At 40.8% G+C, this 21,058-nt stretch overlaps 2 protein-coding genes across 6 annotated transcripts in view; both read left to right on the forward strand.

Annotated features, from left to right (window-relative positions):
• Window positions 1–21,058, forward strand: part of LOC149069409 (protein DOP1A) — a 727,510-nt gene that overhangs the window by 562,754 nt on the left and 143,698 nt on the right. For 4 of the 5 annotated variants that reach the window (XM_089250153.1, XM_089250154.1, XM_089250150.1 and 1 more), the window contains exon 28: window positions 13,578–13,679. The exons of the other annotated variant lie outside the window; for it this stretch is intronic. In XM_089250153.1, the coding sequence (XP_089106279.1) occupies window positions 13,578–13,679 (102 nt within the window). The remainder of the gene's footprint in view (window positions 1–13,577; window positions 13,680–21,058) is intronic. 5 annotated transcript variants of the gene reach the window in all.
• Window positions 16,162–16,923, forward strand: LOC149069410 (uncharacterized). Its single transcript, XM_089250014.1, has one exon. It carries the CDS (start codon window positions 16,162–16,164, stop codon window positions 16,921–16,923), a length of 762 nt encoding a protein of 253 aa, XP_089106140.1.

Below are 21,058 nucleotides of genomic sequence, written 5' to 3' on the forward strand. Positions count from 1 at the left end.
GAAAAGTCATCTGCATCAGTTTTTGATAAATTTCAACATTTTTTTTCTCAAAAAGTTTTAGAGATATGCAAATAATATTTCACACGGTTAATAAGGATGGTAAATGCAACAAATAAAAAAAAATCATTGAAATCTGAGACTATGGGTGTCATTTTGGCATTTTGCCAGGTGATTTGAAATGGAATGACCCGCTTTAGAAAAATAGATGGGACTGGAGTTGTGAAGTGAATCAGAAAAGACTTATTGGGAGGTGTGGGATCGAAGGAAAAAACAGAAGAGAAGGCCTGGTTAAATTTGGAGGCAACACCGAGGGGAGAAGTTAGGTCTGAGTTGGTAGTTTTCTGAGTTGGAAGTTTTGAGTGAAGAGGTACTGGCGGTTTTGGGGCGGCGGAAATTTCAAAATTTTAAGGGATTTATTTTAAGATAGGTAGGCAACGAGTGGGTTAGGTACACTGGTGTAAGAAATTAAGAGAATTTGTAGACTTGGTCGATTATCTCTAGAACTACTGTACCGATTTTAATGAAATTTGATATGTACATACATTGATACAATCCAAAACAAATAACCATTCAATAATTGTGTGTGTGTAATGCGATCATGCGACCGTGACACGCATGATCGTGCATAACAGTCGTTGGAGTCTGAAGGTATGAAACAGCGGTTGCAGAATAAACAAAAAAATTGGTTAATAAGGGGTATGGTCCCCTCTTACAGATATACAGGTCTTGCAGCGTGATTTCAAATAAGGCAGTGACTTAAAATAAGGCAGTATATCATTTCCTGTGGCAATTGGTCCCACTCGTTCCGCAGCGCTGTTTTCATTCCCTGGATGGTTCCCGGAGGGGGGGTTGCAAGTTGCAATTGCCCTCCCCAGAGCGTCCGAGACATGCTCTATAGGGTTAAGGTCTGGAGATCTGGCTGGCCAATCCATCCGGCGAATATCCTCACTCTCTAGAAAATCGTCGAGCAGAAGAGTTCTACGTGGCCTCGCGTTATCGTCCATTAAAATGAACTCAGGGCCAACTGCACCCCTGAAAAGACGAACATAGGGCTCCAAGACCGCATCCCTATACCTCACACCAGTCACAGTGCCTCTTTCGGAGACATGGAGAGGTGTGCGCCCATCCAACATGATGCCTGCCTAGACCATTAAACCTCCCCCGCCATAATGGTCGATTTCACAGACATTGAAGGGTAGGTAGCGGGTCCCTGGTTCTCTCCATATGAACATACTGCGAGAATCGGTGCTTAGGCTGAACCGGGACTCATCAGTGAAGAGAACGGTCGCCCATTGATCCATACTCCAATCTCTATGCTCTCTGCACCATGATAAACGGATTCTCATGTCCGTAGAAGTTAGCGGTACGCAAACAGCAGGTCTTCTTGCAAACAACCCTCTCTCATGAAGTCTTTTGGAAACAGTCACTCTTGATACACGGGTTCCTGTGGCTGCATTCAAGTTACGAGAGAGCTGAGAAGCTGTAGCAATCGTGTTACTCGCTATAATCGACGCTGCATCCTCGCTATGATCGACAAATGGCGATCTTCTCTGGCCGTCGTGGCTCTTGGACGACCTTGTCCAGGCTTTCTCTCGATGGATCCGGTATCCTGGAACTGTTTCTATAAGTTACACACGACGCTGGGCGTTAAATTGAACTCTCTACAAATCTGGACTTGAGATTGGCCCGCTTCTAGCCTCCCCACAATTCGCCACCTCATTCCATCATCTAAACATTGGTGGTTACTCATTTTTACTGTTACAATTTGAAATTAACTGATTGCTGCAAAATAACACCCAAGAAATTTGCCGAGGTGTGCTAGCGAACGAAATGCGTCTTAACTTACACGCGCTTATAAAGCCTGTTTCTCGACTGCTCCGCCTACACACACGTGTACGCTTACGTATTTGACAGAAAAAAGATTTGCATTTTTGTCTAGAAGCAGTGGTATTACATTCAGTTCAGTTCTTTTCATGAAATTTGATAAAATATGTAAATTCTCTTAATTTATTTCACCAGTGTAGCATAGCCCCTATGTGATTCGAGAAGTGTATGTAATAACCAGTGGCGTAGCCAGGTTTTTGTCAGTGTGGGAGCAAAATATACTAAGACGCCTTATTCTGTTCCTCATTTGGGCGCAATTAAAAAAAATTAAGTATACAAAGAAACTTGTTTAAATTTCAATAAAAACTTCATTTCTTTACATTTTGTTTTAGTGTTTATTTTTCATACAACTTTTTAAACTGAAAATAAAAATTTAAATAATAGTTTAGTCGTTTAGTGTAAACTATAAGATATGCGGAACGAAAATCCCTAAAAAAATTGAACTTGTCGTGACAGTGAAAAAAATATATTTATAGGTTTCTAGAACTATGTAATATTGTTTTTATCATGGGATGTTTATGCAACAGTTTTGCACTCATAAGTAAAGCTGAAAAAGTTCAATTAAAACCTGTATCATCCACTTCCTCACTGAGTTTTGAGGTGAATTTTTGCAAGAGCAAAATTCATAATCAGAACTTCCGCCTTTCCGCCTTTTTTTCATCTTTGAAAAATTCTCAATTACTTTTTGAGCATCAAGCTCATTGGCTAATTTCCTTTCTATCGACAACGAAAAAACAAGATTTGCATTTTTGTCTAGAAGCAGTGGTTTTTACATTCAGTTCAGTTGTTTTCATGAAATTCGATAAAATATGCAAATTCTCTTAATTTATTTCACCAGTGTAGTTGGATTTATGTGAGAAATAAGGTCTTTGAGGTTTGGAGCGGAGACAGGGCCGTCATTTCAACTTTTTCTGGGGGGGGGGGAGCAGACATGTACTCTATATATGTGGGCTCTTCACAGAGAAAAACACACAGCCTCTATTTTTGAAACATTTATTACGTGCACAAAACATACAGGACGATCATACACAGACACGACAAAAAAAACGTGGTCTTTCCCGCCGACTTCTCCCGGCAAACTCACTGTTGCCACCACTGATCTTTGCAATATTACTCATTCACTTGCATGCCGCAGCACTATCTACTGACAACAAAAAGTACTGAAAATAAAAATCCTACAGCTCGGCCATCCTGCCACTGACCTCAGTGACATTTTGCATGAGCAACAATATTCGTATAAGCATTAAAATTCGGAACATAAAATTTGTATCAGCATAAAAATTCAGATCATTATATTCGTATACATTTCTAATAACGTTTCATGAGATCAGCTGCGGTAGTAGTGGTGGTGATAGGACCTGAATGATTTCCGACTTTCTTGACCTCATATCTGTCCTTAGCATTCACTTTTGTTACTTCATATGGACCAAAAAATTTGGGTCTGAACTTCAGTCCGGGGCAGAACTGAGTCCTTTGTATATCCACCAGGTCACCAACTTGGTATTTGGGTGCCTTTTTTCTCTTTTTGTTGTAAGTACGCCTATTTTCAGACTGAATCTTGTGGATATTCTTCTTCACCTCTTCTCTAATGACATTTCTTTGATCGTGGAATTCATCTACAGCCTCTTCCACGAGGAGATCTCTTAGTACGTCTTGTTTATTTCTAATTTTCACACCAGTTAAAAGTTCAAATGGCGTGTATTTCGTACTTCGACTAGTCGTGCTGTTCAAGACCCTCTGCAACTTATCGACGTGCTTGAACCACTTTGTTGCATCGTTGAGAGTCAACTTGGTTAGGACTGGTATTTGAGTACGGTGGATTCTTTAGACCTGTCCGTTCCCACGAGGAACACCTGTGGCAATCTGCAAATGCATGATGCCCTCTTCAGCACAATAATCACTGAAAGCTTTCGAAGCGAATGCTGAGCTTCTGTTAGTTATACTCCAGTACGGACTCCCAAAAGTCTTATGCTGAAGCTTCAACTTCTCTAAGGCGTTCTCTGCTGACGTAGACTTAACCGGATACAACCAGGTGAATTTCATGAACGCATCTAGAACAGTTAGTATATGCTGGTAATTCTTATTCGTTGAAGGTAAGGGACCTATGAAATCAACATGATAAGTTCCTAGTGGTACATCTGCTTTTGGGATTGGGTTCAAAGCCCTTCCTTTTTCCTATATTTTTTGTTTGCCAATATGCATGGAACACAACTGTGAATAACTCTTTCCGTCAGCCTGCTCAAGTTAGGAATATGGAACTCTTGCTTGGCAACCTCTTCCGTCTTAAATGTGGAAAAGTGACCTTTTTCATGGGCTAATTTTATCAGCTCCATCTGCATGTCTTTTGGAACCACAATGAGTTCACGACCATTCATAAATTTGTAGAGAATGCCGTTCTTTACAAAGTATTCTTCAGATTCATTGTCAGTAAGCAGTGTTTTAAGGGCACAAATCTGTTCATCTTCTAATTGGGCATTCTTCAGGTTTGCCGTCAAAGTGTCATTCCCAACTATCATGACTGAGTGCCTACTTAAGGCGTCGACATGCTGCATTCTCTGACCGGGTCTATGAGTGATTTCATAGTCAAATTCTTCCAGAAGAAGAGCCCATCTAGCGATTCTTGTAACAAGATCTTTCTTGTCCATGGTCTTCTGAAATGCTGAACAGTCTGTGACAATTTTGAATCTAGTACCCAACAGATATACTCGGAACCAGGGCCGTCTTAAGAGCATCATGGTCCCCCGGGCCAACTCATCTTTCTGAGGCCCTACCAGGCAAATTCCCGTGAATTTCAACCAGATCTCTTTTTTGTGAGGCCCCTTTTCTCTTGAGGCCCCCGGGCCATGCCTTAAGACGGCACTGCTCGGAACTTCTTCAAGGCTTCGATAATTGCTAGTACTTCTAACCCATAGCTACTGTACTTCTCCTCAGCGGGACTTGTTTTTTTCAACATGTAGTAAACTGGATGTAAGTTTCCGTCATCAGCTTCTTGTAGTAATACTGCACCGTAACCATGTTTGCTGGCACCTGTATGCAACTCTATTCTCCACCCTTGTTGAAAAATACTCAACACTGGACTTTCGGTCAGTAATGTTTTGATCTTCTTGAATGCTTCTTCTTGTTTGGGACCAAAATCAAATGTATGGTCTTTTCTCAACAAATCACTTAGTGGTTTGGCAATCTTGGCGTATCCTGGGATAAACTTTCTGAAATATCCCGCAAGTCCTAAAAAACTCTGTGTTTGCTTCATGCTCATTGGGACAGGAAATTTTTTCACTGCTAGTGTCTTTTCCGGAGACGGCCGTATCGACCCATTTTCTATGATATGGCCAAGGAACTCACCCGTCGTTTCAAAAATTGACATTTTTTTAATTTGATCTCGAGGCCATATTTTGACGCCACTCTTAGAACAGTTTCTAACTTATCCAAGCCATCCCTTTCATCAGCCGAGGGGATGATCAAGTCATCCATATAAATAATAACAACACCTTTGGTCATGAGATCCCTGAAAATGCTGAAAACATAGCGCTGAAAGACACTTTCCCCGAATGGGACCTTATTAAACTCAAACTGACCGTCAGGGACCACGAAGGAAGTGTACTTCCTGCAGTCTTCATCAACATCTAAGTGGAAAACCCCGTTTTTAAGATCTAGTGTGGTGTACAATTTTGCACCCTGCAACTTATCTAAAACATCTATCAACGGCAGAGGAAACCTGTCTTTGACGAGCTTCCTGTTCAATTTTCTATAATCAACACACAACCTAGTTGTGTTGTCCTTTTTCTTCACCAATACCACTGGGCTGGCATAGTCAGAAGAACTTGGCCTGATAATTCCTTCTTCCAGCCATTCATGGATCTGCTTGTTCACTGCTTGTCTCTCAGGAAATGCTAGGCGTCGAGCTCTCTGATATACAGGTGTTTCATCATTGAGAATAACTCTCATAGAGACATTCGTTTTTTCAATCTTTTCTGGACTGTAAGACAAAACAGTCTTTCTTAGCTTCTCTATCACAAATGTGACCCAGTTCAAGTTGGTCTTGATCCAATTCAGATATCTGCATGAGCCAATGTCCTCTCTTTACGAAAAGTGACTTCACTTTCATTGAAGTGCAATGAAGCCTGTTTTCGGATTCCAGCTCCAATCACTGCTTGAAAGTTCAGTTGTGTTGTGGGTACAACATGCCATGTAAGGGTGAAGCTATTTCTGTCCAACTCAACTTCCTGTTCAAAGGATCCTTTCGTCCACACCTGTCCCGCCCCAATTCCAGATAGTACACTGAAGAGCCAAAAAAACTGGTACACCTGCCTAATATCATGTAGGGCCCCCGTAAGCAAGGGCGTAGCGAGGGGGGGGACTTGGGGGGTCTGGTCCCCCCCCCCCGAAATGCGAGAAAATGACCGAGAAAAGGGGAAAAGATGGCCAAATCCATTGTTCTGTCAGTTTGGTTTCCCCCCCCCCCCCCGAACGAAATTTCTGGCTACGCCCCTGCCCGTGAGCCCGCAGAAGTGCCGCAACACGACGTGGCATGGACTCGACTAATGTCTGAAGTAGTGCTGGAGGTAATTGACACCATGGAGATCTCTTCTGAACAGCACATTGCAAGGCATCCCAGATATGTTCAATAATGTTCATGTCTGGATATTTAGGTGGCCAGCGGAAGTGTCTAAAATCAGAAGAGTGTTACCTGGAGCCACTTTGTAGCAATTCTGGACGTGTGGGGTGTCGCATTGTCCAGCTGAAATTGTCCAAGTCCGTCGGAATGCACAATGGACATGAATGTGATGGACAATAATGTGATCAGACAGGATGCTTACGTACCTGTCACCTGTCAGAGTCGTATCTAGACGTATCAGGGGTCACATATCACGCCAACTGCACATGCCCCATACCATCACAGAGCCTCAACCAGTTTGAACAGTTCCCTGTTGACATGTAGGGTCCATGGATTCATGAGGTTGTCTCCATACCCGTACACGTCCATCAGCTCGAAGCAATTGGAACCGAGACTCGTCAGACCAGGCAACGTGTTTCCAGTCCTCAACAGTCCAATGTTGGTGTTGTCGGGCCCAGGTGAGGCGTAAAGCTTTGTGTCGTGCAGTCATCAAGGGTACATGAGTGGGCCTTCGGCACCGAAAGCCCGTAGTGATGATGTTTCGATGAATGGTTCACACGCTGACACTTGTTGGTGGCCCAGCATTGAAATCTGCAGTAATTTGTGGAAGGGTTGCATGTCTGTCACGTTTAATGATTCTCGTCAGTCGTCGTTGGTCCCGTTCTTGCATGATATTTTTCCGGCCGCAGCGATGTCATAGATTTAATTTTTTACAGGGTTCCCGATATTCACGGTACACTTGTGAAATGGTCGTACGTGAAAATCCCAATTTCAACGCTACCTCGGCGATGCTATGTCCCATCTCTCGTGCGCCGACTATAACACCACGTTCAAACTCACTTAAATCTCGATAACCTGCCATTGTAGCAGCAGTAACCGATCTAACAACTATGCCAGACACTTGTGTTATATAGGTGTTGCCGACCGCAGCGCCATACTCTGATTGGTTCCATATCTTATTATTTGCATACGCATGCCTGTACGTGTTTTTTTGGCTCTTCAGTTTAGTATGGGCTTACGCATCAATTCCAGAACGCCAACAGCTTGTCTGTATACATCCTCATGCAAAATGGGCATACTGCACTGCCCATGCCGACGAGTGCACAAACTGTCAAATTTTTGAATTTCATCTGTTTAGTTGGAACCTCTCCAACTTCGGTACTGTCACTGTGTTCGGTAATGTGAGTATCTGGCGTTTTCTGCCTCTTGTGGTCCTTGTTGAGCAATTGTTGTTCTTGAATAATTCGGGACACTGGAACTTCAAGTGACCCACGTTGCCACACCTATAACATCTCATCTGACTATTGTTCTTCTTGGTTTGTCTATTTCCAAACTTCCATCCCCCTCCTGCTTTATTCTTGTCGTCCTTGATTTTGCAGAACTTATCCTGGAAATTTTGGAATGTTGGTTTTGGGAATTTTTGTCGTTCCCACCCACCAGCGTGTGATGTTTTGACAGGTCTCTTAACACTTTCGTAATCATCAAGCTTTTTTGACAGTTCGGTAGGAGACACAAAATTGCTCCATTCGTCTAAATGATAATCTCAGAAATCAACTGGGCTTCGCTTTTTAATTTGATCTGTGTTGATCAAATCCCTTAACTGATCGAATGTTGTTACTTTTGAAGCGGACGTCCAGCCATCAATATGCGCATAATTCGTGATGAAAATCTTGCCAAGTACTGGTCTGCTTCTTCTGATGCGAGACAAACAGCTGACGAAACTTTTCCATCGTCAATTTGAATCTTTTCATCAACAGTTCTTTTACAAGGTCGTAATTATCCACATTCTCCTCGGGCTCTTGTGCAATCAGTTGGTTTATTTCATGAGGTAATAGTCCTAGAAGATGAGTGACCCATTCTTCCTTTGGTAGTGATACCCGGCGAGCTTGCCGCTCAAAGAGCACAAGGTAGAGAGTTATATCGTCGCTCATATTGAATCTTTGCATCAGGTTTTGGAACTCTCTGCCTGGACTTTTAGTGTTTTCAAACTTGGTCCTTCCACTTGATCGGGATTCAACCCCGATTTCAGTTTCTCTATTTCCAGTCTCATACGTTGTTCTTCCATTGCGTCTCTCTTGCGTTGCTCCTCGATTTCATCTTTCCTGCGCTGCTCTTCCTTTCTTTCACCTGTGATAGTTTTTAGCAACTCTTTGCAAAACTCGTCGTCATATTCTTCACTTTGCAGAATGGCGTTCTTGAGATCTATGATTTTGAAATTAGGGGGGCGTCAGGGTTGTTTGGTTTAAGTGGTTTTTTTTTAAAAATCAAATAAAAGTTGCCTAAATATCATTTTTTTTCTTGAAAAATATCATATTAGTTCATTATTAGCCAAAATGTTTCATTTTTACCACATTTTATATCCTTGGGGTACATTCTGATGGTATTTATACCGAATGACATGAGATTTTATAAGTGGTTTTTTCAAAAAGTCTCGTAAAAGTGGCCAGAATATATATATATTTTTCATATGAAGTATCTTATTTAAGTTATATATAAAAGTCAAAATTGCTCATTCTTACAACATTTTCTAACCTTTGGCTACATTCTGATGCTCTATCTTTAGCAAATTCATGAATAAGGATTGCATCACACATCTAAATGTAGTGGTGTATTATCTCACAGGGTTTCTTTTCCCTTCACAAAGAAGCAGCAACAGTAGTGACACCATCATGCTAGGGGCAGGTGGTCGTATAATCCAATAAAGACACCAGCTGTCCTTAAAGGACAAAGACCAGTGTACTAGTAGTTACATTACCTCACATACATTTTCATTTTCTTTCCCATAAGAAGTAGCACATCTCCTACTGTATATCTCCCAGTCTTAATATTCAATAGTTGTTTTTTTTTATACTTTCACACTGTTAAGCCCAGTTAATCAAGGTTCTACTGTATAGTAGTAACAGATTTATGAAAAATAATCAGCTATATACAGGGTGATTATAATTTCAAGTTTTGATTCCAAAGCTATACAATAAGTACTGGTCAGAATGACTGGAAAATTTGCATGGATACTCCTGAAGCAATGGAAGTTTCTTTTGCAAAAGGAAAAAAGTGCAAGTAGTGCAAAATGTGCAAGTAGATGATGCTGTACTTGGCCAGCAGTATAATCTATTTTGTGCAACCACATCATTTCAGCACTTCCACAGCATCAGTGTGTGGATAGAACTTCTATCAAGATGCACATTGTAATACCAGCAAAGCAGCTGCTGAAGACTAATTTTGACAGGATGCACCTTAACCCTTGCAACTTCTGGCTGTGGGGGTACCTCAAAATGTTATAAACAGTGGTCAGATTGCAAACTTTGGTGAATTGCAATCTCCAGCACATTCCCTATATGTTAGAAGTTCCTCAGGAATATTAACGGGGGGGGGGGGCACGTTTGGTTTAATAAAGCTGAATTGCAAGCACATCCATATTATGACCATGGCATACTCCGATTCTGTTGTTGAACAAGAATTTTTGTGCTTTCAACCTGATAGCCAGAACACGCGGTGGACAACATATTTAACATTTCTTAAGTAAGTTGTAGTTATTTGTTCAATTACTTTGTTTTTTGTTATTCCATGAATTATGAAATTGTGAAATGCTATAATTAAGGTATCATTCTGCCATTACTGGCTATCGTTTCCATTCTGTGAGCAAATTTCCCACATGTTGGATGATGTCATTAATTTTACATTTTCAAGTATTTTTTCCCCTTTATCAAATAAAATTGAATTTTTTCAGGAATATTCATGTCAATTTTCAAGTCATTCTGACAATCATTCTTTTTTCACAGTGTTTTGAATTCAGAACCTTAGTTATAATCACCCTGTATATCGTAAATCATTGCTAATTAATCTGCATTATTTATGCTTCATTAAATACATTATATTCACCTAATTTTTATTAGTTTTTGCAAAATAGCTTCCTAATTAAGTATACTGAAAGTAACTGGAGAAAAACCTTTATATATTATATGATTAATAATGACATTAAAAGAATTTCAAACACACAGTAATCCATTGAGTTAAGCAAAAAATAATGAAATTGCAAAAGTTGGTTTTTGTTAAAATGTAAGAAATATTTATTGATGATGGGAATAGTGTAAATTACATTAATAAACATTTTATTTTAGTCAATTATGAAAAGTTTGAATGATTTTTCAGAAATTTCATTGTTTTTAATGTTAATACTATTTAAAACAAAAAATTGGTTTAAACCAAAAAGAACCCCGGTTTTTTGGTTTTTTTCACCAACCCTGGGGGGGCGTGTCCAGCCCTAATTCACTCGCGAGCACCTTCAAGTCCTCTTTGATGCCCTGGGCCAAATAAGACATGGCGACCTCGTGTAAAAGGACGTAAATGACACTGCAATGTACTTTCGGTCAGAAACACTTTTTTTTTCACGGGCACGAAACACTTTTTTTCACACACGAAATCATGAAATTTTCAGCGCAGTCTCACGAACATGAAACCACTTGCGAAATCCTGAGTTGGGCTGACTCCCATGAAGACGAAACCTTCCTGCAATCGTTGAACCCCTGAGCCTGGGTGGCTTACTTAAATCGGCACACTCCACCAACGAAACTTGAATCAAGACTACTCGCCATCACATCAAAATGCAACGAATTCAAATTGAGTCGGCTCCAACAAAGACGAAACCTTCTTGTGATCGTCAATCCTTCGAGCTTGGATTGTGACTTGAAGAGGAATCCAGACGATTCACCCTCGCATCCAAATCCGATGAATTCACGTCGATTCCGGCCGAGCCCCCCAATTTCTCTGTGGGCTCTTCACACACAGCCTCCATTTTTGAAACATTTATTACGCACACAAACCATACAGGATGAATCATACACAGAGACAACAAAAAAAAACGCGGCCTTTCCCGCCGACTTCTCCCGGCAAACTCACTGTTGCCACCACTAATCTTTACAATATTACTCATTCACTTGCGTGCCGCAGCGCCATTTACAGACAACAAAAAGAACTGAAAATAAAAATCCTACATATATATTATTTTTAGTGTATTTTGAAAAGCCAGGGGGCAATGCCCCCCCCCCCCCCCCCGACCCTCCAAAATGACGGGCCTGAGTAGAGACCAAGATTTTGATTTCTGAGAGTAGAGGAGTCGTTAAATTTGAGTTTAGAGACATCAAGTCGAGTTCTTCTTTTCAGATGGATAATATCATGGTTGATCCAAGGGTTTAAGAAAGTTTTAGATGAGAAGTATTTAGTAGGAATAGTGGCTATGCATTTGTCAATAACAGCTTTGAATTTACTCTAGAGATGTTGAATATCGTTAGAAGATGAGAGTAAGTCCGGAGAAAGTGAGTATGAAGGATATTTTGCATAAGAGGGTAGTTGGCCTTGTTGAGTTTTCTGGCACGATTAAAAGGAGGGATGGTATGATGAAGGAAGAAATCTAAGAATGGAATTTTGTGGTCGGAATAGCCATCAAAAACAGAAAAATGGAAAACCGGGATTTTGTTGAAACCACAATTAAGGTCTAATGTGGAGGTTGAGTGATTGGATGTTCTTGTAGGTTCCAAGATGGTTTCGACGAGGTTAAATTTGAGGAAAATGTTGAGAACTCTATTGAAACTCTCTTGAAAGGGACTGCATTTATGGCAATCTATACCAGATAGATTCCAATCACCGGCTATAATTAAAAGGTCTGAGTTATGAAATTGGTCCAGAATTGTTTCAAGTTCAATGAAGTAGTGAGGGTCCGAGGCATGGGGTATGTAAAGGGAAAAAATTACAATGGGAGTTCAGTTGGGATGATGCCATTCTGCACCGACAATTTCAATATTTGGTTTGAGAGGAATTTCAGTTGGGGGATGTAACTGTTGAAGACAAGGGCAATGAACGCCCCCTCTGCTGGTATTTTTATCTTCATGAAAGGCAGAGAAATTTGGTGGTGGAAATTCGATGTAGCTGATATTACTATGCAACCATGTTTCTGTAACCACTAGGGAATTGGGATTATGAGCCAGCAGGATTGATTCGAAGGAAGAGATTTTATCGATTATGCTTGTATTAACAGTTCCAATTCTGAAGGGATTATTTTGGAGAGGAAAATGGGAAATTAAGTAGGAGGCAGTTCGTGGGGTGAGGACTAAAGGGAGAATGGGCAAACGTGGAGGAAAGTCGGGAGGGGCAGTACTGGGAGGGATTTGGGAAAACGGGATAATGTCATTAACGCTGAGATCCCAAATGTATTTGATGTTGTTGATAAGGGCAAAGTTATGAAAGTTTTTTTCAAGTTCCAGGAGATCAGAGCGGCATTTAATTATTTTAGATTCAAGAGTTGAGGTATATTCAATGTCCGAGGTATGGCACGAAAACCTTTTACACATATGTAGAAATACTTTCTGAAAAAAGCGTTTATACCCTTATAGTGTCGAAACACATCAGGAATGGCTTTTGATGGCTTTTCATTTTTTATTAGCCTTCGCATAGGTGCCAGTGCTAAATGTCTATTTTTTTTGGCCTTATTAAAATATTCCAGTCGCACAATCAGAATCTTCCGATTTTTCATATCTTCATAGAAAAATCCTTATAAGTCCTCAAATTGTGTGCTGTGTTTGAATTGAAAATTCTTAAAGAAAATACACTTCCGGTCTTTGCAATTTCAGGCTAACTCCTGTTTCTCAGGGGAAAATCTGGGGAATCTCTCTCTCTCAAGATTTCAAATATGAAAAATCATTAATTGTTGCTAAATGTGATGCCAAAAGCAAGCAAAGTGGCTAATTATTATTAAATCAGGACAGCAAAAAAAAGCATCCCGGAAAAACGAGATTTATATATGGTCACCCATTACAATCCGAAAAAAATCCCTTTGTTTTCCCCTTTTATTTGTGACATGTTTCCTTTGATACAAAATGTTGTGATAAAACTAAAGATTTTTCTAGCCTGTGAATTGGCTCCTTTGTCATTGGAGTTTTTTTCTTTTTTTCTTACTTTGGTGTCAGTACTATTAAATATAATTTTAAAATCATCATTCAATGGATTATCAGTGTCAAAATGATTTTCATATGTCTATTTTACAGCAGTTCATCTGTATCATTGTAAATTTTGTATTTTTGAACAGCACCTGCAAAGAATGCATGTGGCTTGACCTATACTTGTATACCTGCAAGTTGCTCGATGTTGCAATCGCTTTGCCAGCAAGTGTCCTTCCCCAGTTCCAAATGTGAGTATATATATATATATATATATATATATATATATTTTTTTTTTTTTTTTTTTTTTTTTTTTTTTTTTAGACCCAAATAGAAAATTAAATAAAACATCTTCTCTTCCCTGAGAAGAAAGAAAAGATTGTTTGAAAAAATTGATTCCGTAAATGTAAATATACACAAGGAGAATCAATCTGTTTGAAAACTTGTTTTCGCTTGAAAAAATTGCACCAGGATATTAGGGAACCTCGTTTTATAAATTCTGTAAATGTAAATATACACAAGGACAGAAATCTGTTTGAAAACTTGTTTTCTCTTCGGTCAATCAATGGTACTGTTTTTTAGCCTAAAAGAATTTTAAAAAAGAATAATATCAGGTGATACCTGTTTTAGTTGGATAGTGTAGAGAGAGGAAAAACATATTTCCAGTTGACCTTGATCCCAGAGGGCCTACCATCCCTCAATGCTTGTAAAGAATAATCTGAGAGATGGTAATCCACTCTGTTCAAGGAGAAAAAAGAAATTTTCATACGAGCCCAAAGCTTAATTCTTGAACAAGTATTGTTTTCTCCGGGTGATGGGAGAACCACTTACTGAGATCTCAGAGAGATAGAGAAAACACAACCATATTTATTGATTAGTTTGAATCAGGAGAAAATTCCACACATCTGTTTGAATTTTCAATTTTCCTGTCGATTTTATGAATAAAAATATTTTTCGAGCTAGTCAAAAGTTGTAATACGCATTTTGTAGAGAATTTCATCATGGATAGTAAAAACAGAACTATATTTATGCCTCCAGTTTGAATCATGAGAAACATCAAACACAAGATTTTTTTCTGGATACAGAAACAGAACCATAGTTATGCCTACAGTTTGAATCGGGAGAAAATTCCATAAATCAGTTTGAAATGATCCAGTTCGGTTCATGCGGTGCCAAAAACCTATGTTGGAATGTGTTTTCCCTTTTTATTCTCTGTGCACGGGGAACCGCTCGGCCCGACGCAATATGTAAATCGCCGGCGGCGTGCTCTCACCCTCACGGAAGCTCGGCTTTATACTGTAGGCTGGTTTTTTCCTTGTGTATGTCGGGATTGTTTTTTTTTTTTTGTCAGAGATTGCCGATTTGTTGGCCATTTTATTTATTTATTTTTGTTTTTTTAATGATCGTAAATTATCTTGTTTTTTTTCCTTGCAACTTTTATGCAATAAAAGCTAGAGTTCAAAATGAATTTCCGATCGGTGTTTTTTTTTCATTCCGGGGCAGTTGTAGAGACGTCACTTCAATTCATTGCCACTTCAATAGTCAAAGCGCAGATGAAAGAACGTGGCTAAAAGACCTTCAGCGGCATGTACTGTACACACAATGAGGAACAAGATCATACAGGAAGCGATAATATAGACCAGTGTTTCCCAAAGGGGGGATGGTGGGCCCCCTGTTGGGCGATGAAACCTACTCATTTAACATAGGGTTCTATGGGTTAGATTGCATTGGGGGGGCGATGAGAGTAAAAAATTTCTGATGAAGGGGGCGATGGAACAAAAAGTTTGGGAGACTATGATATTGACCCACCACCCACCATTTAACAAGTGAAGGGGGTTCAGTGATTAGTTTTCTTTCTTTATGGCCACACCCATAGTATGGAGCAGTGGTTCTCAACCTTTTTCTGACTCGTGGAGCCCTTTTCAGTGAATAATTTCTCTGGCGGAGCCCTGTTTAACTGGAGGGCCCCTTTTTAGTATATTATTTATATGCCAGTACCCTTTAGGCCTCTTTTTTTTGTTTATCAAATTTATTGATTTGTTTTATTATTCTCGAGTGGCACCGGTAGAGAACTGCTGGTATAGAGCAGTGTTCTCAACCTTTTTGGAACCGCGGCCCGGTGAATCAAATTTCTATGAGTCTGTGGTGTATATCTAATGCGGCCTAGAAACAACAAATAGTAGATTCAGTAGTGCCAGGAAGAGACAAAAAGGAGAGATGAATCTGGCAACATGAGGAGTTGGCACTTTTGGCTAGACCACGCTGTACTGATAGGACACTCTTCCGTCGCTTTACTAAAAACATGTAATTGTTCTTATATTATGTTAAATTAAAAAAAAGGTTATAGTAGATATATAAAAAAAGGCTGACTTGAGTTCTTTTCCGACTCCGACAAACTCCCATAAAATGGTGACCCGGACGTGATATGAACCTTCTGATCTAAAAAAAACACAACCTCGTGGAGTGATCCATCAACATCCGAACATCTGCACGAGATGCGAGCGATATACAACAGGTAATGTGGCATATTCTGTATATTTAATGTATCCGTGAAATTATTTTTTAATTTCTACCACGATGCTTGAAAATAGAATCGGTGCATGTCGATATGTCACGCTGAGCGAATTTCCCTCTCAACCCATGTATATACCTATGTTATTTTTCCCGGTATTTACTGCATTTTTAATTATTCGCATCTAAATTATTTCATTCTTCGCAACGCATAAAAACGTCATGGATGACAATTCCGAGCCGCAAATCAACCGCATTGCCATTAAGCTTCCCCCATTTTGGAAGACAAATCCCACATTATGGTTTATGCAGATAGAGGCCCAATTCTCCTTGGCCAAAATCACCGTAGATGCCACAAAATTTCATCACGTGGTATCAGCTATGGAATCCGATGTCCTCAATTCGGCAAGCGACATCATTATCAACTCTCCTGAAGGTGGCAAGTACGACTCCTTAAAGAAGCGTCTCATAGAACTGCATTCAGAAAGCGAGGCTTCCAAAATACGAACCCTCCTTCAAGGCCTCGAGCTTGGTGACCAGCGTCCATCACAACTTCTTAGTCGGATGCGATCGCTTGCCGGGGGTTCCGTTGGTGAGTCACTTCTGAAGTCGCTATGGTTGTCCCGAATCCCAAAAAACACACAAAGCATTCTGGCTGCCTTAAACGAAGACCTAACCCAACTCGCCGCCGTTGCTGACAAGATCAATGATCTTACCTTTTCACCCCACGTAGATGCCGCTAGAGTGGAGTCCCCCACGACGCACTTAGAAAAGCAAATTGAGCAGCTGACCAGGCAGGTGAGCGAACTTTCAGCTACTGTCCATGCATCCCGCTCACATAGACGTTTCTCGTATCGGCGGCCGCGCAGTCGTTCCCGCAATCGTCAATACAAACCCGCCGCAAATAACTTGTGTTTCTACCACACTAATTTCGGCGAAAAGGCTAAAAAGTGTGCATCCCCTTGTGCATACTCGGGAAACTAAGCGGGCGATCGCTAGACGGCCATTACCGCGATTGCCGTATCAGCCGAATCATCTTGGCCGACCGTAAGAATAGAGTAAACTTTCTCATCGATACGGGCGCAGACATTTCGGTACTTCCAAAAATCCACCGCCCACAAGAAAAAACTGATGATGGTCTAGTCCTTCGTGCTGCAAATGGCACCAAAATCTCTACATATGGCACTAAACTGCTTACTCTGAACCTAAATTTACGTCGTGCATTTACCTGGTCATTTGTAGTAGCCGATGTCGAACATCCTATCATAGGCATTGATTTCCTCAAGCATTTTAATTTGCTTGTCGATGCCAAAAACAGTTGCCTCATCGATAAAGAGACCAATATCTCTTCCTATGGTAAAACCGCTGACGTCAGCTCATCTAGCTCCAGCGTCACTATTCTTTTTGAAGCTTCCGACATCAACCAAATACTTCTGAAATATCCAGAAATCACAAGCCCCTCTCTTTTATTTATCTTTCTTTTTCTTTTATCTGACAAGGCGGAGAATACCACAGTATTCCACCATATTGAAACAAAAGGGCCCCCAGTATTTTCTAAGCCGAGACGCTTATCTGCCGAATTAATGTCAGTAGCACGACAAGAGTTTGAATTCATGATGGCACAAGGTATCATTAGACCCTCTAGAAGTCCTTGGGCTAGTCCCCTTCATATGGTTCGAAAGTCCAATGGCGAATGGAGACCATGTGGAGATTTCTGTCGATTGAATGCTATCACGGTACCAGACCGCTACCCAGTCCCTCACATCCAGGACTGCACTCAACTATTCCACGGAAAAACCATCTTCTCAACCTTGGACCTCACACGGGCATACCACCAAATTCCAGTGCACCCAGATGATATCCCAAAAACAGCTGTTACAACTTCTTTTGGATTGTTTGAGTTCGTCACTATGCCGTTTGGCCTCCGCAATTCTGGTCAGACTTTCCAAAGATACATCCACCAAGTTTTAACAGGGTTGGACTTCTGTGTTCCATACTTTGATGATATTCTCATCGCTTCCACCAATGCTGAAGAACATACACACCATCTCCATCAGGTCTTTGACCGTTTGAAACAACATGGCCTCAAATTGAATCCAGCCAAGTGTGTTCTTGGTAAGAGTGCAGTCAAGTTTTTAGGTTGCCTCGTTACCCCACAAGGTGTGAAACCACTGCCAGAGGAAGTACAAAACATCACAGACTTTCCGACCCCAAAAACCATCGCTGAACTCAGACGTTTTTTAGCAATGATAAATTTTTATCGACGTTTCCTTCAGAATTCTGCGACTACACAAGCTCCTCTGAATGAATTCCTGAAGGATTCAAAAGAAAAACGATAAATGCCTTATTCCATGGACCCCAGAGTCCCTCGCTAACTTTGAGAAATGCAAAGCCGACTTATCCCAAGCGGCGACTCTTGCATTCCAGGCCCCTGGGCAACAACTCTCTGTAATGGTCGATGCCTCCGACATTGCCATCGGAGCAGTTCTTCACACTCACGAAAAGGATGGTCCTAAGCCTTTAGCATTTTTCTCAAGAAAGCTATGTCCTGCGGAGCGCAAGTACAGCACTTATGATAGGGAGCTCCTCTCAATTTACGCTGCTATCAAATACTTCCGCCATAGTCTCGAGGGCCAGAATTTTATTATTTTTACCGATCACCGTCCTCTCACATTTGCATTCACAAAAATTTCAGACTCTGCCTCCCCTAGGCAACTCAGACATTTATCCTACATTGCTCAGTTTAGCACCGACATTTGACATGTATCCGGCTCTAACAATGTGGTCGCGGATACATTATCACGCATACAGAGCATCAATGCCCAGACCATTGACTTTACCGCCATCGCTGCTGCACAACAGAGCGACAAAGAACTTCAAAAGTTGCTCAGTGATCCAACGTGTTCCCTTCAACTTCAAAAACTAAAACTCTCTCCTGGTGTGGAATTGGTATGTGATTGTACCGGACAGAAAATACGACCGTTCGTTCCCGAGAACTACCAAACTGTTCTATTTAAGACATTGCACGGCTTGTCCCACCCTGGGATTCGGGCCACGAAAAAGCTCCTCTGTAAGAAATACATATGGCCGTCTATATGCAAAGATGTCGTTTCATGGTCGCGTGCCTGCATGGACTGCCAGCGATCAAAAATCACTAGACACACTAGGAGCCCACTCCAGCAATTCCCAATGCCCAATTCGAGCAGGTTCGACCACATTCATCTGGACTTGGTAGGTCCGTTGCCTAAATCTAACGGGTTCACTTATTTACTCACCTGTGTGGACCGTTTCACCAGATGGCCCGAGGCGATTCCGATAGAAGACGTCTCGGCTGAAACAGTCGCTCGAACTTTTGTTGGGCAATGGATTGCTCGATTTGGGACCCCTTCCACTATCACTACCGACCAAGGACGCCAGTTCCAGTCCTCCCTCTTCTCTTGCTTGTCGAAATTATTGGGCGTTAAACAAATTCGCACGACCCCATACCATCCTGCCAGCAATGGACTAGTGGAGCTGTTCCACCGATCATTGAAGCAGTCACTTCGATGCCACAACGATCATCGATGGACCGAGACACTGCAGCTTGTTCTCCTGGGTTTGCGAGCAGCCTTCAAAGAACATATACAGTGCTCCACTGCAGAGATGGTGTACGGTTCCCCAATCAGACTACCAGCCGAATTCCTTAATCCAACACCTAAATCAGAGGAAGATACATCAGACTTCATCTTTCGACTGCGAGAAAATATGCAAAAGCTAACACCAGTGCCAACATCATCTCACTCAAAACCAACGACCTTCGTCCATCCTCAGCTCGATAAGTGCACCCATGTCTTCGTGCGCCGCGATGGGGTGAAAAAACCTTTACAGCAAGCATACGTTGGACCGTTCAAAGTGCTCAGACGTTCTGAGAAACATTTCACCATCAACCGAGGAACTAGAGAAACCACAATCAGTGTAGACAGGCTAAAACCTGCCTTCACATTATTGGAGGAGAACTGTTCATTGACAACCGAATCAACAGATACAAAGGCAGATCCTACTCTACACACATCGACGGTACCAAGTCCGACTCAAACCACAACAACGCGCTCGGGTAGGCGCGTACGTTTCAACCCTAAGTACAGCAACTCGTGTGTGTAATCAGAGATCGTACCATTGGTACTTGGGGGGGGGGGGAGTAGTGTGGTGTATATCTAGTGCGGCCTAGAAACAACAAATAGTAGATTCAGTAGTGCCTGGAAGAGACAAAAATGAGAGATGAATCTGGCAACACGAGGAGTTGGCACTTTTGGCTAGACCACGCTGTACTGATAGGGCACTCTTCCGTCGCTTTACTAAAAACATGTAATTGTTCTTATATTATGTTAAATTAAAAAAAAGGTTATAGTAGATATATAAAAAAAGGCTGACTTGAGTTCTTTTCCGACTCCGACAAACTCCCATAAGTCTATGGCCTGGTCTGGAATAGCTAACTTGTTCATAAGTTAACAATTAATGAACAACCAATTATCTTTTGATTGTGAGCTAATTATTTAATTAATTAAAAACTTATTTAAGTGATTAATTAAATCCTTTAATTTAATAGTAAATTTAAACCCTTTAATTAATTGATTAATTAATTTAAACCATTTTAATTAATTAAACCCTATTTAATAAATTGAATCCATTATTATCTTGCTGAGTGATGCAAAAAAAAATTTTCGGTAATGCATTAATAACACAGGTAAACAAGGTTTCTTGGACGCTGATGTTTCTTAGGAAATCAATAATTTTATAATGGTGTTCACCTAAAAATTGCCACCCGGGGCAGTTGCCCCTGTGCCCTCTAGTACCGGCGCTAGTATGATGTCAGTGGTCTACGTCATTTTCTTGGAAGATCACGTGACACGTTGATTGTCGGTGCATCTCCGTTATTTTTTAATGCCATCCATAGTTGTTTAAAGGAGTTTAAAACAATAAATGAAAGAAATTTCAGTATAGATGATATGATTCCAAAATTAATAAGAGATAATTCCAAAATTAATGAGAGATAATTCCAAAATTAATGAGAGATAATTCCAAAATTAATGAGAGAGAGTTCCAGAATTAATGAAAGAGATAGTTCCAGAATTAATGAAAG

The sequence above is a fragment of the Pholcus phalangioides genome, unplaced genomic scaffold, assembly GCF_987345545.1.
Source record: "Pholcus phalangioides strain wild (caught in Gottingen) unplaced genomic scaffold, Ppha-v1.0 ptg000022l_1, whole genome shotgun sequence".
NCBI classification, from domain to species: domain Eukaryota; kingdom Metazoa; phylum Arthropoda; class Arachnida; order Araneae; family Pholcidae; genus Pholcus; species Pholcus phalangioides.

Coding starts and splice junctions, on each gene's coding strand:
- LOC149069410 (XM_089250014.1), top strand. CDS start 16,162: ATGGATGACAATTCCGAGCCGCAAATCAACCGCATTGCCATTAAGCTT.